We start from the raw sequence: 19936 nt of genomic DNA, 5'->3' as shown, positions 1-19936 counted from the left end.
ACTTATGTTCAAAGAATGTCTCTTATTTAATTCACTGGCTGTTCAGCCAAGTATGGCAAACTAAACATATTGGGGGGTGGGAACCCTTGGAAAAGCAGCCCATACTTCACTCTTGTAAACTGGAGACGACATGATGGAGAAACTGACATTTTCATATGCTGCCAATCCACATAGCTCTATTCAAGCTACATGCCGCATTTCAATCATAATCCCATATGCATTCTACTAAAAGAATAGTGCAGGAAACACCTCCCTTGTTCAGAGTTACACACCACAAAATAATGAAGGTTTTGTTTATATCTAAGCTTTAAAAGAGCAATTCCAGAAACTGCAAGTTCCTACATGGTATTGATTTAATTAGCCTGCATAGCACATTTTGTTTGTGTTAAAGACCTCCAACACATTTATTAAAATGGAGTCATAAATGTTAACTGTCTGCTCAACTACTTGAAGGTGACCAAGTGCGAGGAAGATACTTCATACTCATTTTAAATCTCTTTACAAGAAAATGCTACACATTTTAAATGCATTCAAACTATATTTAATTTTAAAAATAACCCAGTCAGTCAATCAGATCATACAATCTTGCCAACAATCAAATACAAATTAAAAGTCATGAAAGGATTTTTGGAAGTATAACCCCTGCAGCACTGCAACTCTATTTCTGGCAACAAAGACAGCATTCCGTGTTAAAACAAATCCAGCAGCAGGATTAAAAGAATATTGCTTCATGGAGTTCAAACAAGTATGGATCCTCAGCGTCTGAGGCTAATCTAGGCTTGAACATATTGCAAATAAATATTAATTGGACAACATTCAGGCCTCTTAATTACAGCCTAAATTTTCAGTTCCCCCTCCTGTTTGATCTACAGCAATGAAACTAATCTTGAGTAATGACTTAATTGACTGATAGGAATTACATTCCCATAAAATACATAACTGATTGATAAAAATTAAATTCCCATAAAATATAGAGACTCAGTTTAAAAAGCAACAAGGGGGCTGCATTCAATGAACAGGCAACATTTTTTGAACGTGTGCAAAATGTGAGGCCACCTTCCTCTGCAGATCTAAACATTTCTTTGCTCCTTTTGTTCCTGTGAAGAACTGCCTATATACATGCCCTTTTCTCTTGAGTTTGAGGATTTGGGATGGGGAGAAGGCTTAAGACTTTGGAGCTTCCCCCCCACTAAAGGCGGCTGTCATTAAAATGTCCCTGCTTATTAGACTGAGGTATCCAATTCTTAGTAAGTCAGGTGGTGGGATACTCCTGGGACTGAAAAATAGTTGGGATTTGTATAAGTTTGGAGGCAAGAAAACCTGCAAAGTACTGAGGGAATGAGGTAGAAATGGGAGATTATGTAGTATCATCAGATTTTTCTTTTAAAAGCCTGGCAATCTTGTAGACAGGTACATGAAACAATGGGCAGGATAAAGGGGACTATAAGAAAGGCAAACAGAGAAAAAGAGTGGTGCATTGAGTAGCATGTCAGAGTAGCTTGGTAACCTTGAGCCAGTCACCATATCTCTGTGTCTAACCTACCTCACAGGTTTGTTATAATGATAACATGGAGAAGGGAAGCCTAATAGATGCTAACCTGCGCTCTACAGAGGAAGGGTGGTTACATTTGATAGAAAGAAACCATCATGTATTGGTGAGAGTGTACAGAGCCATGCACCCTACAAGCAGAATGGTATTTCTATTCACTGACACGAAGAAGCCTGATTTCTGTCAATTCCTTCTTCCCTTTATGCTGCACATCATGCTATTCACATATGTTCCCAAAATTTCAGGAGTGGCTTTTGTGTGCTTCTGAAGCTGCAGCCAGAAGGGGAAGATGGCAAAGATCCCACTCAGTGAGCTATGTTCTTCTCACATTTTTGGGGATCCAATCCAGCTTATTTAGTGATGTATTAACTGTACTGCACCAATCTACCTCTTCCAACCATAGCCTTACTCAGAACTGGATATGGGACTGGGCTGGATTGTCAAACTTACTGTAAACATGTTTAAGGGGGCAGATCATGCAAACATTACTTTAGACAGACACTTGTGCAAGGCAGAGACAAATAAGGATGGACTCAGATTTTTCTTTACGGTAGTGTCATGAAGGTATAATTTCAAACTTCTAATGTACAAATATCGAGGGGAAGAGGTCCACTTCTCATGGTTTACATGGGACAGAATGTCAGCAATAGAATTAGCACAAACAAGTTACCACCAGTGATTCCTCAACACATGCACAACTATCACTCACTAACCCAAACAATTCTGTAACTCCAGGCTTCTAAAAAATGTGAGGACAGCCTCCAAATGGAGGCATGGGGAGGTTTGAACTCACTCCCTACCTCCTCCCATGATGAAACAAGCAGGCAAATTAGGGATGTCCCTCCCCAATGGCCCAGTCACTATAACATGGATATAAGCTTGCCTTTTGATTCACTCTGCCTCAGAGTACGTCTGGTTTTGCATCCTGAGTTCTCTCGTGATGCCAGTCTCTCACTGTAGCCTTATTTGCCTGCCAGAATCCTGCTCCTCTGGGTTAGGGGATCTGGTGGTCCACAGCAGTAGGAAGGACTCAGCCAAAATCACCCTCCTCTGCACATGGAAAGTCCCACTGGAGGAGCTGCTGCTGCACAACAGAATGGCACCATAGGATCTGAATCTTAGCGTTTAAGGCACTCTTTAAAAATGACATTCATTCAAACCACAATGAAATATAAAGCTGGCGAGGCATACATCAAGTGCTACCAATTTTTAGGCAGTGCTGTTGTTTTTCACGCAGCATCTTTGAAGTTTTATTGTGAACATTCAGTGCAAGGAAGAGTAATTCAAGAGGAGATTATGCACACATTGCACTAATTATATTAACACTAGCATGGAACATACTTGTATATAATAAACCAGTGCCTAATACATTTGGATGTTTTGGAGGCTCTAACAAACACTGAATTACTTGAGCCAAGCCTGGAAATTTAGGTTTTTAAGCAGGAACTTATAGTTTTCTGTATCTAGTAAAAAAACAATTGTGACATAACCTCTTCTTGGGATTTTTTAAAAGGTATACCATTTGAGGATTCATATCTGTTTCACTGGGTCAAAACATGATCCGGTATTATAATTATTCACCTCTTGGCATCAGAAAACTTGAAACAGCCATGCCCATGAGAATGTAAAGAGGAAAAATGGACACACAAGTTCAGTAAGTATGGAGAAATATCAGACATGTTAAGACAGGAGACGTATGAAGTATGCTTCATACGTCTCAATTCCAAATCTAAAGCAGAAGACCCTCAACATTTTGTAAAGATTTAGAACAGACAGACCACCAAAGCAACCAGATAAACCAGTGAGGGATGGATGTTCAGAAACAAGGGAGGAAGAAGAAGAGTTGGTTTTTATATGCTGACTTTCTCTACCACTTAAGGAAGAATCAAACCAGCTTATAATCACCTTTCCTCTCCCCACAACAGACACCCTGTGAGGTAGATGAGGCTGAGAGAGCTCTAAGAGGGCTGTGCCTAGCCCAAGGTCACCCAGCTGGCTTCATGTGGAGGAGTGGGGAAACCAACTTGGTTCACCAGATTAGCGTCCGCTGCTCATGTGGAGGAGAGGGGAATCAAAGCCGGTTTACCAGATTAGAGTCTGCTGCTCCAAATCACAACTCTTAACCACTACATCACCATCTCTGTTGATTAGCTTAAGCGACTCTTAAGAAAGTCACTTAAGACCACAGAAGCTGATCGACAGAGATGGTGCCTAACTCCATCACTTCACCTCTTGTACATACAGCTACTTCCATCAAGCAGCATATGAGGGACAGGTTAGCACAGAGGGAAAAGAAATTCACTACCAAAAGAAAGGTGGGAATAAGACTCATATTAAGTGAAGAAAAAGGTCCCAGAGGAGTAAAGGCATCTCTAGCTCAGAGAAGCGCACAGAACTATCCTCTGCCTCTGCTAACCAGACATTACTTCTTTCAGTTACTTCAGACATTATACAACAGCACTGAAGAGGTTTCCCCACACTTCTGGGTAACAGCCAAAACAGTGACTTGTACATTTCCCTAAGGATGCAAGTGTATTTATTTAGAGAATTTCTATCCTACCTCATCAGAGTCCTCTTGAAGTAGCATACAATTAAAATAAGTTATGAGAATAAAGATATAATCTACTGCATGATGACTTTATTCAGACACCTTGCAGTAAATACCGAATACTCTGCAATAAATACCCTATGCTCTATTTCACTGTTTTAATAATAATTTCAGATGCGTGATGACTTTGTGAAAGCAGAGAACTGTCACAGGAAACAGGATTATAAGGGAAACTCTAAGAGCTTTTGCCAGCTCTCCCTCGCCCCACCCAAGTAAGAAGTTTTACATAACTTGATTTTTAAAAATAATGTTTTAGATGGCAAGGTAAAGCTGATGGATCTTGGAATTGTTAAGTCTGGATATAAAAATCCTTGAGTAAACTCTTCAAAAATTCACTTAGAGATCTTAAGGTTTTGAGATCCCTTATATTCTCTCTCCAATATCCAGCCTTTTAAACACAAATCTACAGACTTTTCGAGATCATTCCTTCAAATGTCTTCAAGGAATGCACATTTACTTTTCTTAAAATAATGATGCTATGATTCTCAGGTCCTAACAGGAATTGTAGATACTTCATTCTTTACTTAATTCAATGCAGCATGTTATTAAGACTAAAACAGAGCCAGTTCCTAGAACATAACACTGGTGTAGACCCAACACACACAACAGGCCTATACAAATGCACACAGTGTGAATTAACCTCTGTTCTGTAAGGCATCCAGTGTTGGTTGGAAGATCAAATATGCAAAAACACACATTCACTCCAATGATTGCTTACAATAACCCCACAGGCAAATTATTTATTTGGCAAAGAAAGAACATATTTTGTAAATTGAGTGGATTTTCAAAAGCAAGGGAGCAGCTGAATTCCTGACTGAACCTTTCAGTGGTAGCAAGATGAGACATCTTTCATACAGGTAGAGAAATCAGGGGAGTAAATTAAAGGGATATTTCCCTGGCCCTCTGCTTGCTAGTTTTTTGTTCTCTGTTACCTCTTTTCTGCAATATGAGTGATGTAATTGTAAGAATACCCCAAGTTCAAAAAAGGTTCCCGTTCTCATGGTGTAGTGGTTAAGAACAGTGGTTTGGAGCGGTGGACTCTAATCTGGTGAACCAGCTTTGATTCCCCACTCCTCTACATGAGCGGCGGATGCTAATCTGGTGAACCGGGTTGGTTTCCCCACTCCTACACATGAAGCCAGCTGGGTGACCTTGGGCTAATCACAGCTCTCTTTGAGCTCTCTCAGCCCCACCTACCTCACAGGGTATCTGTTGTGGGGAGGGGAAGGGAAGGTGATAGTAGGCCTGTTTGATTCTTCCTTAAGTGGTAGAGAAAGTCAGCATATAAAAACCAACTCTTCTTCATCATCCTTCATACAGCAAAACAGTTAGTTCAATAACTACAGTATTACATATATCAAATGGGGGAGGAAAACATGAACATTTTTCTGCATGAAGAGATCCTAAATAATAATTTTCGAAGACTGTATAGACCATGGAATAATCTCTGCATAAAAAAGGTAACAGGATTTTGCCCAATACATAAAAATAAATTCTAGAAGTAAACATCTCATTAAGAAATACCCGGAGTATTTTATAAGACCAAAGCACAGAAATAAAATAATTTTGACACGACTTCAGATCCAGTGGTCTGGCCATTAGGATAAGAATGGAGCTGAGTGTGGGAAGAATCCATTATGCTTTCAATAGTGTCTGGGGCTGCTAAATATATGCTCACATACTTTCCTTCCTGAAAAGCTTAAAAAAATTTCAATAGCTGCTTGGCCTGGGAAAGAGGTGCTCACTGAAATGCTAAGACACAGACCGAGCACAGAGCACGACATTACCTGAGGAACAATATTTTTCAAGTGCTCTTAAAAGCAAAGGCTGCAGAAAAAGTAGTCTGAAGAGGCTCTGTTCTCAAAGGGGTTTAGCCATTCTATCCTGGAGCTGCTCTTTGGGTGCAATTTTCCAACTGCAGCCCTAACCCTTTCTACTGCGAGAACTGAACACTAGGCCCCTCTAAAAAATAATCAAGCTTGCTGAAAGGCCTTTCCTGCATAAATAGCATTAATAATAATGCAAACAGAAATTGGCATTTTTTCCCCTCCTAGGTTCCAGCTGAAATTTATAGCACTGCCGGCCTGATTTGTGTTATTAATGTTCTACCTGGCTAAGACTCAAAGTTTCAAGGGGGGAGTTTAAAGATTTTTAACAACGTTTAGTTTATTTGGCCACAGCAAGAAGCGACTTACCTAACAAGCATAGTGTCATGTTTAGCATGTAAAGGGGAAGCTATACAAAAGCATCAATGGCCCTTTTGCTACTGTTATAGTAATAATTTGTATAGCAATTCTACTGCACTTTTAAAGTTACGAAAGCAGTTTTACAAGGTCTCTGTTAATCTTTATAACCACCTTGTTAGAAAGGACATTAATATTCATATGGTTCACATGGGGCACTGAGGTAGGTTTGGAAATTGAAAGCTCCTGCATGTGCCCAGTAGCTCATCCTTATGTGAATTTCCAATACACATGATGGTATACACATCTCACATATTATATCAATGTGAACAACACTTTACAAAGTACAAGAAGATAAGCTCCTGCCTTGAAAAGCATCTAAAATTTGAAACAAGGAAGACAACAAAGGGAGAGGAGGAAGGCAGAGGCACAGATAAACAGATGATGATGGTTATAGAAAAGAGCAAGAGCCCAGTAGCACCTTAAAGTAGCAGGGTATGAGCTTTCTGGCAGGGTATGAGCTTTTTTGGTTAGTTTTCTGGCAGGGTATGGGCTTTTTTGGTTAGTTTTAGTAGGAGAGTCAGAGTCTACAGCAACAGCAAAAATATGTTGAGCTTGGACAAAAGTATCTGTGCTAGATATAATAGCAGACAGGATACCAGGGCAGGGATTTAAGACACAATGTCAAATAATCCAAATAATGAGAGAGGTGAATGATTTTGATGGCAGAGTGCTGGACAAAGATAATGGGTATCAAAGTGTGACAACAAAGGCCAGAGAAATATGCAATAGTCAAGTTGACCACAGCATGAATCAGAGTTCTTGCTAAGGGAGGAAGAGGGGAAGGTTTTTACAGTGTAGTAAAGCAAGAAACAACATGATTGAGAGCAAGAGTCAAAGATAATGGCTTCATACTACTATATGAATGATGATGTTGTCAAGGGATATGGAGAATATACAAGGAAAGTAAGGAATGGGAAGAAATATGATAATCATCTTCAAGTACTTGAAGGGCTGTTATATAGAGGATGGTGCAGAGTTGTTTTATATTGCCCCAGAACCAACAGGTTGAAATTAAATCAAGAGAGTTTTTGGCTAAACATTAGGAAGAACGGTTACTCAGTGGAACAGACTTACTCCTGAGGTGGTGGGCTCTCCTTCTTTGGAAGTTTTAAAGCAGAGGCTAGATGGCCATATGACAGCAATGCTGATTCTGTGAACTTAGGCAGATCATCAGAGGGAGGGCAGGAAGGGATGAGTCAGTGCTTGGCTCTCGTGGCTCTTTCTTACATGCCCAGGGAAATGCAGATCACCACTTTGGAGTCAGGAAGCAATTTTCCTCCAGGCCAGAGATCCTAGAGGTTTTCTGCCTTCCTCCAGGCATGGAACAGGGGTCGCTGGGGGTGTGGGTGGGAGGCTGTGAATTTCCTGCATTGTGCAGGGGGTTGGACTAGATGACCCTGGAGATCCCTTACAACCCTGAAAACCTCAGTCTTGTATAGATTGAGATGGTGATGAGACTTCCTGTTACTATGGTGTCTCCATTTTGTTCATACCTCATCCTACCTTGGTGTCAGGACCAGCTTCTCTCCTCTCTGCATAAGGCCAGTATGCCACTTCCAAGACAAAACGGAAGGAAGCCAGCAGATAACACAGAACTGTGCCTAATTCCATCAGCCTAATAGAATAGAATGGGTGCCACATCTCTCCTCTGTCTGGCCATCAGACTGTTAATCAAGGATCATCAATGATTAATCAGTTTGTGTTTAGCCACAAATGGACCCTATTCTGTTAGCAGTTCCCAAAGAAAGGTTTTCCCACCTACTTGCTGTGAACAACGATCCAATTGAGACTATTTGAATTGCCTGTTAAAATCTTGCTTTGCTGATGAGAATCACGACTGTCTTTGGACACACCCCTTCCCCACTTGGAAACCTTCCTCTTTTCAAAACCTTCTTTGGAATTTCTCTCAGGGCCCTGGACCATTCCTCCTTTCCCACTGTCCAGTTATATTACACACCCAATCCACCACTGTGCCCTCTTTCCCCTCTTTCCAAGCCTACAAAGAAAAAAAATCAGCATATTTTGCTTTTGAACTCTGCTGCTTGTCATTCAACTAGAGTCAGAATCTGACCCCAAACTGAGATCAGCCTTGTCATGTTCAGACCTGGCATCCTCTGCCTGGTGTGCTTTCTCTGTCTTGTGCTTTCTATCTCTTTGGACTCTTTCTCCCCTCTTGAAAGGAGTATCTTGCATACAGTTTGGAGTTTTGGAGTGCTTGTTTGTGGGCTTTCTAGCCTTGGATAATATCACCGAATGCTTGATATTTTGACTGCTTGTGATTTGCTAATTTCCTAGCCCAGGTATTTGTACTATTCCTCTCAAAAAACTTGATTCCTCTTTTCACTTGATCCAGATCTCAGCATTCCTTCCAAGCTCTGAGCAATACCTTACCGCTTAGGCAAACAGCCCTTATTAGTGAGGGCGACTGACTAGATTTGAGGGAACCTTTATGGTGGGTGTAGAAACTAAGTCAGCAACTCCTTGGAGTGAGAGATGGCACAAGGAATGTTTTCTTCCTTAAGCTCAGGCTCTTCTAGTGTAGGTTTGGGCTCAAAGTGACCAGCCTAGAACCAGGCTCTTGGATCCTGCAACTGGGAAGGACTCACAACGCTTTCACATCACAGAGGCAGTACACTTAACTACTGGGAAAAAATACTTCCGGCTTATAATAACTGACTATTACAATTCCATGAAATATGAAGATGGTGGCCACCAAGCAGGATAATGGCAAAAGCAAAGATGGAGAGTCTCAGGGTGGCTTTAACAAGAGAAAGGAATACTTGCTATTATACCTGTCTCTTTATGTAACAATCGAACTCACCAGCACAATTTTTTTTTTTTTGCTGTCAAGTCGCAGCTGACTTATAGTTTTTGAGGCAAGAGACATCCAGAGGTGGTTAATAATTGCCTGCCTCTGCGTAGTGACCTGGGATTCCTTGGAGGTCTCCCATCCAAATACTTGCCAGGGCTGACTTTGCTTAGCTTCCGAGATCTGATGAGATTGGGCTAGCCTGGGCCACCCAGGCCAGGGCACCAGCACAATTCTATTTGGGGACAAACTAAACAGCAGTTATTTGGAAAATCATTCAGTAGAATTTTTCCAAATAAAGAAAGCTTTTAAAAGATAATAATTGAAAACAGAATGCGTCAGATGATTTCAAAAACAATGTGCTAGTTGTAGACAATGTTTCTTGCTAATATTTCAATTTGCTTTATTTATTTTAAATAGTTATATCGGGTCTCTGCCCCCAAAACGGCTTAAGGTACTGGTCCCAACTTGCTGGTGCCCAGCAGTGCCACAGCGTACGGGTCAGCCATGCACTGTGCCATCAGCAGTCAGCACAGTAAGTGAAGCAAACTGGAGTTCTTTAATTCAATCAATACCAAATGTGGCTAATTTTCAAAACAATGAACTCAGTTTTGTATTCTTCCAAAGTACAATGCATCTGAGAACTGAGCGATGAGATTTAAGGCCAAGGTTCCTTTGGAAAGAGACGAATCGCTAGCTGCTTGCAAAAATCCCACAGGTATTTCCCTGAAGCTTGCTGGAAAATGCCCCATTAAGGCACAAATTTCATGATTCACTGAACAGTAAAGAAAGCTGGAGCAAGAACTTGGACTGAATTTGGAACAACAGAACTCAATAACTTTAGGACGTAACAGCCACACTTCTCATCGCTACCCTTGCAGTGCTTCATATAATATTTTTCTCCATCCTGCTTCCTTACATTTGTCAATACATTTCCGACCAGGACAGGGGTGTTAACTAACTCTACATTCCAGTCTGCTTTGCGTCATGGAGTTTCATAGCCCACTGATGAGTAACATATGTCTAACATGTGGCAGAGAACATTCAGACTGTGTTCAAACAAGCATGGATAACTTCTCTGACCTCGTACTCACCCTTCTGTGCCATCGCTACAGCACAGAAATGGATTCTACAGCTTTAAGAATGGTCCAACAAGAGAAACTGTGCACAATTTCAGCAGATCTCCACATATACTCAACATACACACACACTCACATCACAAACACTTTCCAAAGTCAGGCTCAAGAATATTTGGAATTATGAAAGTTAAAATTCACACCAGTGAATGCTACAGCACTTACCCTGCCTATCCACATGAAAAAAAAAGGTAAAGGTCCCCTGTGCAAGCACCAGGTCATTCCTGACCCATGGGGTGACATCACATCACAATGTTTACTAGGCAGACTTTGTTTATGGGGTGGTTTGCCAGTGCCTTCCCCAGTCATCTTCCCTTTACCTCCAGCAAGCTGGATACTCATTTTACCTACCTCGGAAGGATGGGAGGCTGAGTCAACCTTGAGCCAGCGACCTGAAACCAACTTCTGTGGGGATCGAATTCAGGTCGTGAGCAGATCTTGGACTGCAGTACTGCAGCTTACCACTCTGCGCCACGGGGCTCCGCATGAAACATTATGACTAATATTGCAAGAAACCGAATCTTATACCTGCTGGCCTATATGTATCAAGAGGAGATCCAATGTACCTACTTTCACTGAGCCAGGATATTGATTTCCCAATATCTCCAAAACATTAAACAAAAATTGATTTTATTAGCAATCCAATTGTTTATAGAACACTGCAGATATATTTTTTTTTGCGAATCACCTTGTTTGTACTTTACATAAATTATTTTGGTGTTTTACTGATCCAACTTTTCTGTGGGTACTTGGAATCCCAACAAGGCCCACTAGAGCCCTCCCACCAGCCTGAAAACACACAGATTTTACAGGGATGCACATTTGGCCTCTTTTTCTACATAATGGACATCTTATTGTAATCCATGTTTGCCCAAAGAAGGAGAAGAGGGGTCATGAAGACAAGATCATGCCTCTATGGTTTTACAGCTTTAATATTTCTTTGCAAACTGCTTTGAGTGTATCATATTTAGAAAGGCAGACTATTTCTGAAAAATGTAATGCAGTACTATTAGTCTAGAAATTTTTCTAAAAATTGAGTCCCTACAGGAAGACACCTTTAATTTTATTTACTGTGTTGAGCTAAAGGTACTGATATGAAAAGATCTTCCATTTTTATTCCAGTATCTAAGAACCACCAATATACCCATCTATGCAATTAACAAATTGTATCCTTTAGCGCAGGGGTCCCTACCATTTTTGAGCCTGCAGACACCTTTGGGATTTTGGCACAGCGTGGCGGGCACAGCAACAAAATGGCTGCCACAAGAGGCACAGCCAACCAGAAAATGGCTGCCACAGCTTACCTTCAATCACACAGTGAACAACCTTGTGCCGTGGTGGCAGCTGCTACCAAAACAACATTTTTAAAAAATCCGCACAGCCAATCAAATCTCTCATGGCTAATCAGAAGCCTTGCTGGGCATAAGCCCGATCTGGCCCATCTACTTTCTAAAAACACTTGCTGGGCTCCAGGAAAAGTGCTGGCAGGCACCATGGCACACACTGGCAGCACGATGGGGACCCCTGCCTTAGTGGCTTCATAGTGATCTAACAAACCTACATTTTAGTATAAATCTGTGACCAGTTCTGTACCAGCGGTCAGCACTTTCTTGTGCTGTACCATACACACCCCAGTCCAGGTTGCTAGACTGGCCTCAGCCTACAGTTGCCAACCTCCAGGTACTATCTGGAGATCTCCTGCTATTACAACTGATCTCCAGCTGATAGAGATCAGTTCACCTCGAGGAAATGGCCGCTTTGGCAATTTGACTCTATGGCATTGAAGTCCCTCCCCAAACCCAGCCCTCCTCAGGCTCCACCCCCAAAACTTCCTGCCGGTGGTGAAGAGGGACCTGGCAACCCTACCTCAACCCCCTCTCAAGTCTTCTCAGCAATGGCCACTGTCTAATAGAACAGCCTATCAATAGTAGTCATGAGCTTGGCCATCTTGCTGGCCTTCAAGAAGGCCTATAAGGCTACTCTTTTTTGAGGGGGGGCTTTTGTTAACTGCCAGCAGGTGTTTTAAGCTGTTGATTGATTGCATTGATTATTTGGTCATATATTATAATTGTTTCTGTTTCAAACTGTTTATTGATTTTATTATTTGTTTTATTGCTGATTTTATAGTGAATCCCCTTGGGCCTCCCTTTGTGTGGTCTAATAAGTGAGCAAGTAAGGTAATACAGTGTTTCTCAAATATTTTCAACTCTGGTTGCTTGTGCAACTTATTCTACCCTCTCTCAAACTAGCAGTAACCATCTGTTCTACTGATGAGCAGGCAGATGTCACTGCACAGTTATGTAGTTTGGAGCACTAATAATACAACACTGGAATTAGAAGAGCAATGGACCAGGATGTCTCTGAACTCTCCAAAAAGCATACAGAGGGGGAAAAGTAATACAAAGCGACGGTACCCTTCCCAAATTAGCATTCTATCCTAAAAAGATTTTCAAACTGCTTATCAGCAGACCTTCTTTAATTTGGAGTTATACTGGATTAAAGATGATTTCCCACCTACCCAGCTCTGAAATGGGGGAAACATTATTTTTCTGGTTTACAAATTGCCAATAAAATAGTTAATAATCCTATAATTAAGGGTTGGAAGGAACATGTCAAATGTAATCTAACTCTTACCCTTAAATCAAGGCAAGCTGACTCGTATTGCTTCCTTACTGCTCTCCCGGTATGCCCCCCCCCCCCCCAAAGAGCGTTATGCTCAGCAAATAACAACTTGCTGGTGCTCCCCGGCCCGAGAAGTGTCCAGCTGTCCTCAACCAGGGCCAGGGCTTTTTCGGCTGGTGGAACTTTCTGTCTAGTGAGATTGGGCCCTGAGGGATTTAGTTCAGTTCCACATGGCCTGTAAGACTGAAAAATTCTGCCAGGCCTAGGGCTGAAGGCAGCAACAGTTTTCATCATAGCTGGCCTCCTCTCCTCTCCCCTTCCTCTCATTTCATTTGAGCCAACTCAATTAAGGATCCTGGCTGCCCCTTCCCGGGACAGGACCTGTGTGCGAATGAACCGGTGTCAACTGGATTTTATTATCAGGGTATGTTGATTTTAATAGGAAATGAAACTATTTTATATACAATATGTTTGTTTATTGTAAGGTTTTTTTAATGGATGCTAGCCGCTCTGAGCCTGTCCCCAGTTGGGATAAAGAGAAGTCCAATAAATAAATAACCAGAGAACTTCAGCTCCTAAATGTAGACGAATTAGAATGTATTTTCAAACACCAGGCTAAGTATTCATTAATGATAATTACAAAAATATTTTTTTCACTAATCAGAATGAGAAGGCTTGATCTGAAATCACAGAACAAATAATTAAACCCAACAACATTTGTTTACACAATTTCTAAAGAAGAAGTAAAGATCTTTCTTCAGAAAATGTTGCCATAGTAAAAATGACAAATTCTGTCCAAACTGACGGAGCAATCAGAAGGAAGGCAGAAAGCAGCCAGACATCCCTCAACCATGTCCGGATCCAGCTCAGCTAAGAATCTCCTCCCCGAGGAACATCTGTACTAAATTTTAATTGTAGATAGTTTTGTCATATAAACTACATCAGCCAGAATGAGCAAAGTGAACTGATCCAAGCAACTGCACCAAGCAGTTGCTTCCAACACTGGGAGTATTAACTCTGCGCTCAATGGGGAATCCAAGTCCGACTGCATATGAGCAATTTTGCCAGTAAAGAACCAAGCAAAGCATTACAACGGGCAATAGTTAGTTTATCTTCCAGTGGTTCAGATATAGAACTTAAACTTTGATTCTCCCAGAAAAGTTCAGCCAGACACCTCTCAGTTGATAAAATGGTAACAGGGAAGAAAGATTTCAATGCCACTTCAGAGAACTGCAAAGGGGATCTATGGCATATTTGGACAGATTCAGTAAGAGTTTTCCACTAATGTAGCTATAGCCATCTCCCTTTCTGCTTCATGTCCCCAAGCTGTTCAGTAGAACATGGGTCAGGGGACCTACAAGATGAAGGGTAATTCTGTCAGCTGAAACTTTGCTCTCTCTACTGCAAACACAGGCACACTGTACCAACCCAACTCTATTTCTCCTAGTTTAGAAGCAAACTTGGATTGTACATGAAAACAAATGCACAAAACAATATTACTATTTTTAAAAAGGATTTTTATCAATATTTCTTAAAATTGTTCAAAATGGAGATGGATCAAGGGCAATGATTTCTTCAAGATGCTGATATGGAAATTGTGGCTGACCCAGACAAATCAAGATGGGAAAGTATACAATGGCAGGCAAAAGAATTCCTGTATAGTCAAACAGGCAGACTCACATCAGTGAGAGTTCCTTCTACATACCACTTATAGTAATTAACTGCACTCGGGGGGGGGGGATTCACTCAATCTCCACAAGTGAAAATTCTCTGAGCTATTTAATATGCCTTCCCCATCCCTTTCCCAACTGCAGTGATTTACAGCATGTCAGAGGAAACTGTAAAATCCTCAACGTTGACATAAAACCCCAAATTAACCTGACAAATGTATTTTATAGGACCTATACTCTTATGGAATTATAAGATGCAATAGGATTCAAGCTGCCAAGTAAAGGGGAAATTTCATGAGAAAAGCCAGGCAACAAAAACTGAGGCTCCAAGTAAGTTTGTATGACATTTTCTTAGTGTTTCAGAGATGCCTGAAACACAAGTGTTTGTTTTTTAAATTTCACTTGCTCCTGAGTATGTTTTTTTTCCTCTGCACAATAAGAATCTTAAGAGGACTATTTTTTTATTCGCATCTGAGAGTGAGGGAGGAAAAAAAGTACTTTTTGTATACGAAAATAGGATCCTTCAAAGCCAGGCTTCACTGACACTTCAAAGCCATCTTGCGATCAGTCCATACATTTATATAGGAGGTATTCCTTTCGGTATGAGGTAATGAGCAGACTGGATTGTCACTGTGATTTATTAGTATATCCTCTGCAAGCAGCTCTGCACCTGCATTTGCGCAGATGGAACACCCACGAAGGTGGGTGGTTTATTAGGAGCGACTCATCCTCAAACAACCCACAGCATTTTTTAAAAGGAAATGCTCTAAATTTAGACCTGCTCCGACAAGTGTCTTTTACGGCCTTTCTTTGTGCAACCATAAACGTCCAAGGTGAGGCAAACAATTCCCCGCCTGCAGTAATCACTCCTTGAGAACAAACACATCAGCCCTCACTTTTGAGTGGAGGTAAGGCCAAAGGAATAATTTTTCCAACGGTATGGCTTGCCAAATGCTCAGGGAGAAGAGATATGGTGAAGTGAGGCTTCAAAGGATGTACTCACTGCCCGGGCCCAAATCTCCATCTCTCCTCTATACCCAGTATTTGAAGTCACGCTACTTCAGCTCATCTTAGATTGGCACAAATGACATCTTGGGGTCAATTAACTGAGATACAGACATTATTATCTGCAGACTGGTGAACATCTAAAACTGGGAAGTAACTATGGAAGTAAATACAACCAGCACAATTATGGAGTCAAGACTTCCTATGGTACTGTGTCTTAACTCCCGAGACATGTACTTTAATCCCTTTAATATCCTGTAAAAGGTATAATGACACTGTACTGTGGCTGCACTACAGTGGTCTTCTTCAAAACAGAATGCTCTCTCCCTGTTGGTATGTGGAGTCTCGTCAAACATTTTTAGTTGTACCTTTAATCTCTGCACTCAGAAATTTCAATGAAGGACGGCCTCTGCCAGTACTGTCCAACTTGCCAGTTATGGACCTCATCTCAAGCACTAATCCTAGTGCTCTACTCACAGAAGTGAGGTGGGCAGAAACTAGAGACAGAGCCTTCTCAGTGGTGGCACCCCTCCTGTGGAAAGCCTTCTCCCATGAAGCTCACTTGTCACCATCATTACTGGCTTTTAAGCACTGTGCTGAAACAATTTCCACCCAGGATTTGAACAGAATTTCATCTCCTTGCCCTGTTCTCTCTCAATTTTTAGGCTGATTTTTTACTTACTGTTAATTTTACTGGCTGCTGTTTGATGATTTTGCCCCTTAATTTTTATGAGTTATGGGGTTGGATCCCACAATCCATGAACACAAGGACTGTGGAGCTTTCCAGTATTCCTCTCCCCTCAACAGACCTTTCTGATCTGGTAAAGTTTATTCCTGGGGTTGAAGGATCTTTGTAGTATAATAGCTTCACAGGTCAGAAGGCTGCAGTGGGGATAGAGAAGGGAGAAATATCACCCTCGTCTCTCTTTTCTGTTAGTGGAGCTGAGCTGACAGAGGAGCTCTCTTCCCCACTGCAGCCTCCCAACTTATCCATGTAAGTCCTGCAGTCCTGGAAATAAACTTTCCTGGGGTTGGAAAGGACCACTGGGTAGAGGAGAATGGGGGAAGATCCACAATCACGGCATTTCTTGTTTAAAGGACCTTGGCATTTCTGTTCAAAGGATCAGACAGTTGGTGACATGAAAGCCCCCTGCCTGAGACCCTGCAGAGCTCCTGACAGTCTCAGACCATGATGGACCAATGGTCTGATTCAATATAAGACAGCTTCATGCGTTCATGTGTGCCTTCTGCGGCTGGATCTCAGAATCCAAGCCTTGTTTTAATTTATGTTTTTAGAAGCCTCATGCAGATTTTGGAGCATGGGGGATATATCTTTCAAATAAATAAAACTAAATACATAAATGACCCCCACCAGAATGTGAAGGGAATCAGAATATTAGTTTAGATGAGAACTGGAGTTGGGGTTGAATTGGGGCTGGATCTGAAGTACTGCCAGCAGAGCTATGTTGACGGAATAGAGCTTCCCTGCCTTCCCCCTCCTGACGTAGCTCTCTGAACTCCCCAAAATTCTGTTCTTGGGACAAATGAACCTTCAAGAACAGAATGGGGGGAGTGGCTGAGGAACCAGCAACTCCCTTTCTATAGGCAGAAGAGCCATCGGTGGAAGACCTTCAGCTCTAAACCATCCCTCCAGTGAAAGAGGGGAGTGAACTGCTTCAAGGTGAGGGGGCCACAGAAAAGGAGTTAGAATTAATGAGCTGGTGAGCTATGTCCCTCCTGTGAAAAACAGGGACAAAAAAGATACCTGGGAGGCTCGTATAGGTCACACAAAAGAACAGAGATAGGTGTTGGCTGGAGGCTGTCTTTAGCCACTTTAAAGCAAAAGTTTTCTAGTGGACAGTGAGAGAGTTGGGAATTATTTAATATATATATTAATCTGTGAATTGACAAGCTAATCTAAATTTGTGTAAAAAAAATTAGAATCTGAAATACATGTGACAACATTTAGATTCAGAAGTTCTGGATTCTTTAGATACTGGTAGCGCAATTTTAAATATTATTTCTTTGCTCAAAGTTACTAAACCTATATAGTATTGCTATCAAAGTAAATAGCGCAAATATTTAAATGTTCCAAAATGTAGTTTTTATCTACTTATTTGTTTAGAAAATGAATAAGTTGCATCTCCAAAGATTTTCTCTCTTTATTTAAAGTAAAGTGGTGCTTGTCCCATCCTTGACTAACAAAACCAGGATAAGTTATACAAACTAGCAAGAATTGCAGAATAAATTATGCAAAATATGAAAAAAATGCAATTTGATCAATTTTTACAATTTATATGGGTCATAGAATTCAGATTCTTTGTGTGTGTAGAATCTGCCCGGGTGTGAAATTTAATTGTTTTCAGACATGAAATATACTCAGCCCTGCCTATGAACTCACAATTCTGTACAGAAATTACCCTTCAAATTTGGAAAATGGTTCCTTGCCAGTTACTCCCTTTTAAAAAGCTATTTGTTTTAGCATCCTTGATTACATGGTTCCACACCAAATGAATTACCTAAAACGGAACACCAAAGCTTACTTCTGCAGGATGGATCTCTTAATGATGATTTCTTCATCCAAATCTGCTTCATTGGCCATGAAGAGCAACCTCTTTCCCATTCCATCCACTCCAATGAAATCACGTTGCTCCACTAAAACAGAAAGTTAGAACACAACGATTTTACAGCCCTGTTTTAATGCAATCTAACAAGAGTAGGGCTGGTCAGATATTCCACCTAGAAAATAGCAGATATAAATGTCAGCTAAGTTTGCTCATCAAAGTTGAAACCATTCCTGAAAATTCTCAAACACATTCAGAGGAGGAATCAAAGAAAGATGAACAAATATTATGTGGGGCCACTGCAGCTACCTGTACCTGGAAGTGGCAGAGAAAAGAATGCAAGCCCCAGAACAGCTGGTGAATTAAAAACAGAAAACTTCATATACCTTATGCTGTATCAGTATTATTGCTTTTCATTTGCACTCTTAAGAATCAATGATCCGGAGGAAGTCATAGCTAATAGCTCCTCTTATCTCACTGAAAAAACAGATTATTTTTTACAAAACTCAGTTGGTTTCTGTGGAAAGGTTTATTTTTTTCATACAAGACTATTTATTAACAGGTAGAATCCTACACACGCATGCTGGGGTTTCCAGAAGAAAACGTCAAAATCAAGTACTGTCTCTTTAACAGTGGCAGTTCCAACACACACTTTTTTACATTGTCTACCCAGCTTTTTGACGGACTGCATCTCCTCCATGCCACAGCAAACAGGAAGAAATAAGCAACAGGGCAAGCAGCAGCTTAGTTCAGGAGGACCTGTGCTGACTCTTGGCCCAAGGAGGAGAGAAGAGGAATTTAAGCTGGAGGAGTTCAAAACCAGTCAACATAAGCATCAGGAACTAAGCTACCAAGGTGGACAGCAATTATCTTTTAAACCATACAGAGTTCACATCTGGTACTTGATCATTTCTCCCTCCCAGTTCTATAATCAGGTTCATATGAATTTAGTACAAAAAAACTTCCAACATTCTACAATGAAGAACACAAATTCAGATAGTACAACAATCAGGTTCTGAACAAAAGTGTAGTACAAGCAAGAGTACTATATTTATTGCTTGATGTAGAACTTACTTTGGCTGTTTGTGGAATTTGAATTCCCTCTCCCGGTATGCTTGGATATAGGACTGTTATCAGGACAATACACTAAGAACACACTGTTGCCATAAAACACACAAAGAAGCTATCTGGAACACTATTTCAGTTAGCACACTCTGCCTGAATGTCATGAAAATTGTCAAATTGTGTAACAGCTGCCAATTTTTATGTAACTGTTGGCAGTCGGAGTCTGGCAGCATCTGCTTACCCAGCTTTTTCTTCCCTTTTTGTCCTGGTACCAGCTCCGTAGGTTCACAGGCTTTCTTCATCAGCATCGACAGTGTTGCATCATGAGCCCGGAATAAGTCCACTACTTCATGAAGAGCGACATCAGTGATCAGATCACAACTTAGCACCAACACATCTGTCTGTCAAACAGAAAAGAAAAGCTGTATGACTAACACACACCCTCTTCAGAAATGCAAATGAGATCAATATGGGGAGGTTCTTGTAGGTTATCCGGGCTGTGTAACCGTGGTCTTGGAATTTTCTTTCCTGACGTTTCGCCAGCAACTGTGGCAGGCATCTTCAGAGTAGTAACACTGAAGGACAGTGTCTGTCAGTGTCAAGGGTGTAGGAAGAGTCAGAGAGGGGTTGGGTTTGAGCTGAGTATTGTCCTGCAAAAGTAT

General features: G+C 41.1%; 1 protein-coding gene across 1 annotated transcript in view; it reads right to left on the bottom strand.

Moving 5' to 3' along the window:
• Positions 1-19936, bottom strand: part of EIF2B3 (eukaryotic translation initiation factor 2B subunit gamma) — a 102936-nt gene that overhangs the window by 59745 nt on the left and 23255 nt on the right. Inside the window, exons 3-4 of the mRNA XM_056867652.1 lie at positions 19516-19675; positions 18189-18300 (exon numbers count right to left, since the gene is read on the bottom strand). Coding sequence (XP_056723630.1) covers positions 18189-18300; positions 19516-19675 — 272 coding nt within the window. The remainder of the gene's footprint in view (positions 1-18188; positions 18301-19515; positions 19676-19936) is intronic.

This window comes from Euleptes europaea, chromosome 2 (genome assembly GCF_029931775.1).
Source record: "Euleptes europaea isolate rEulEur1 chromosome 2, rEulEur1.hap1, whole genome shotgun sequence".
Taxonomy (NCBI): Eukaryota; Metazoa; Chordata; class Lepidosauria; order Squamata; family Sphaerodactylidae; genus Euleptes; species Euleptes europaea.
The sequence above is the reverse complement of the archived record's forward strand: the minus strand, read 5'-3'. Positions and strand labels throughout refer to the sequence as shown.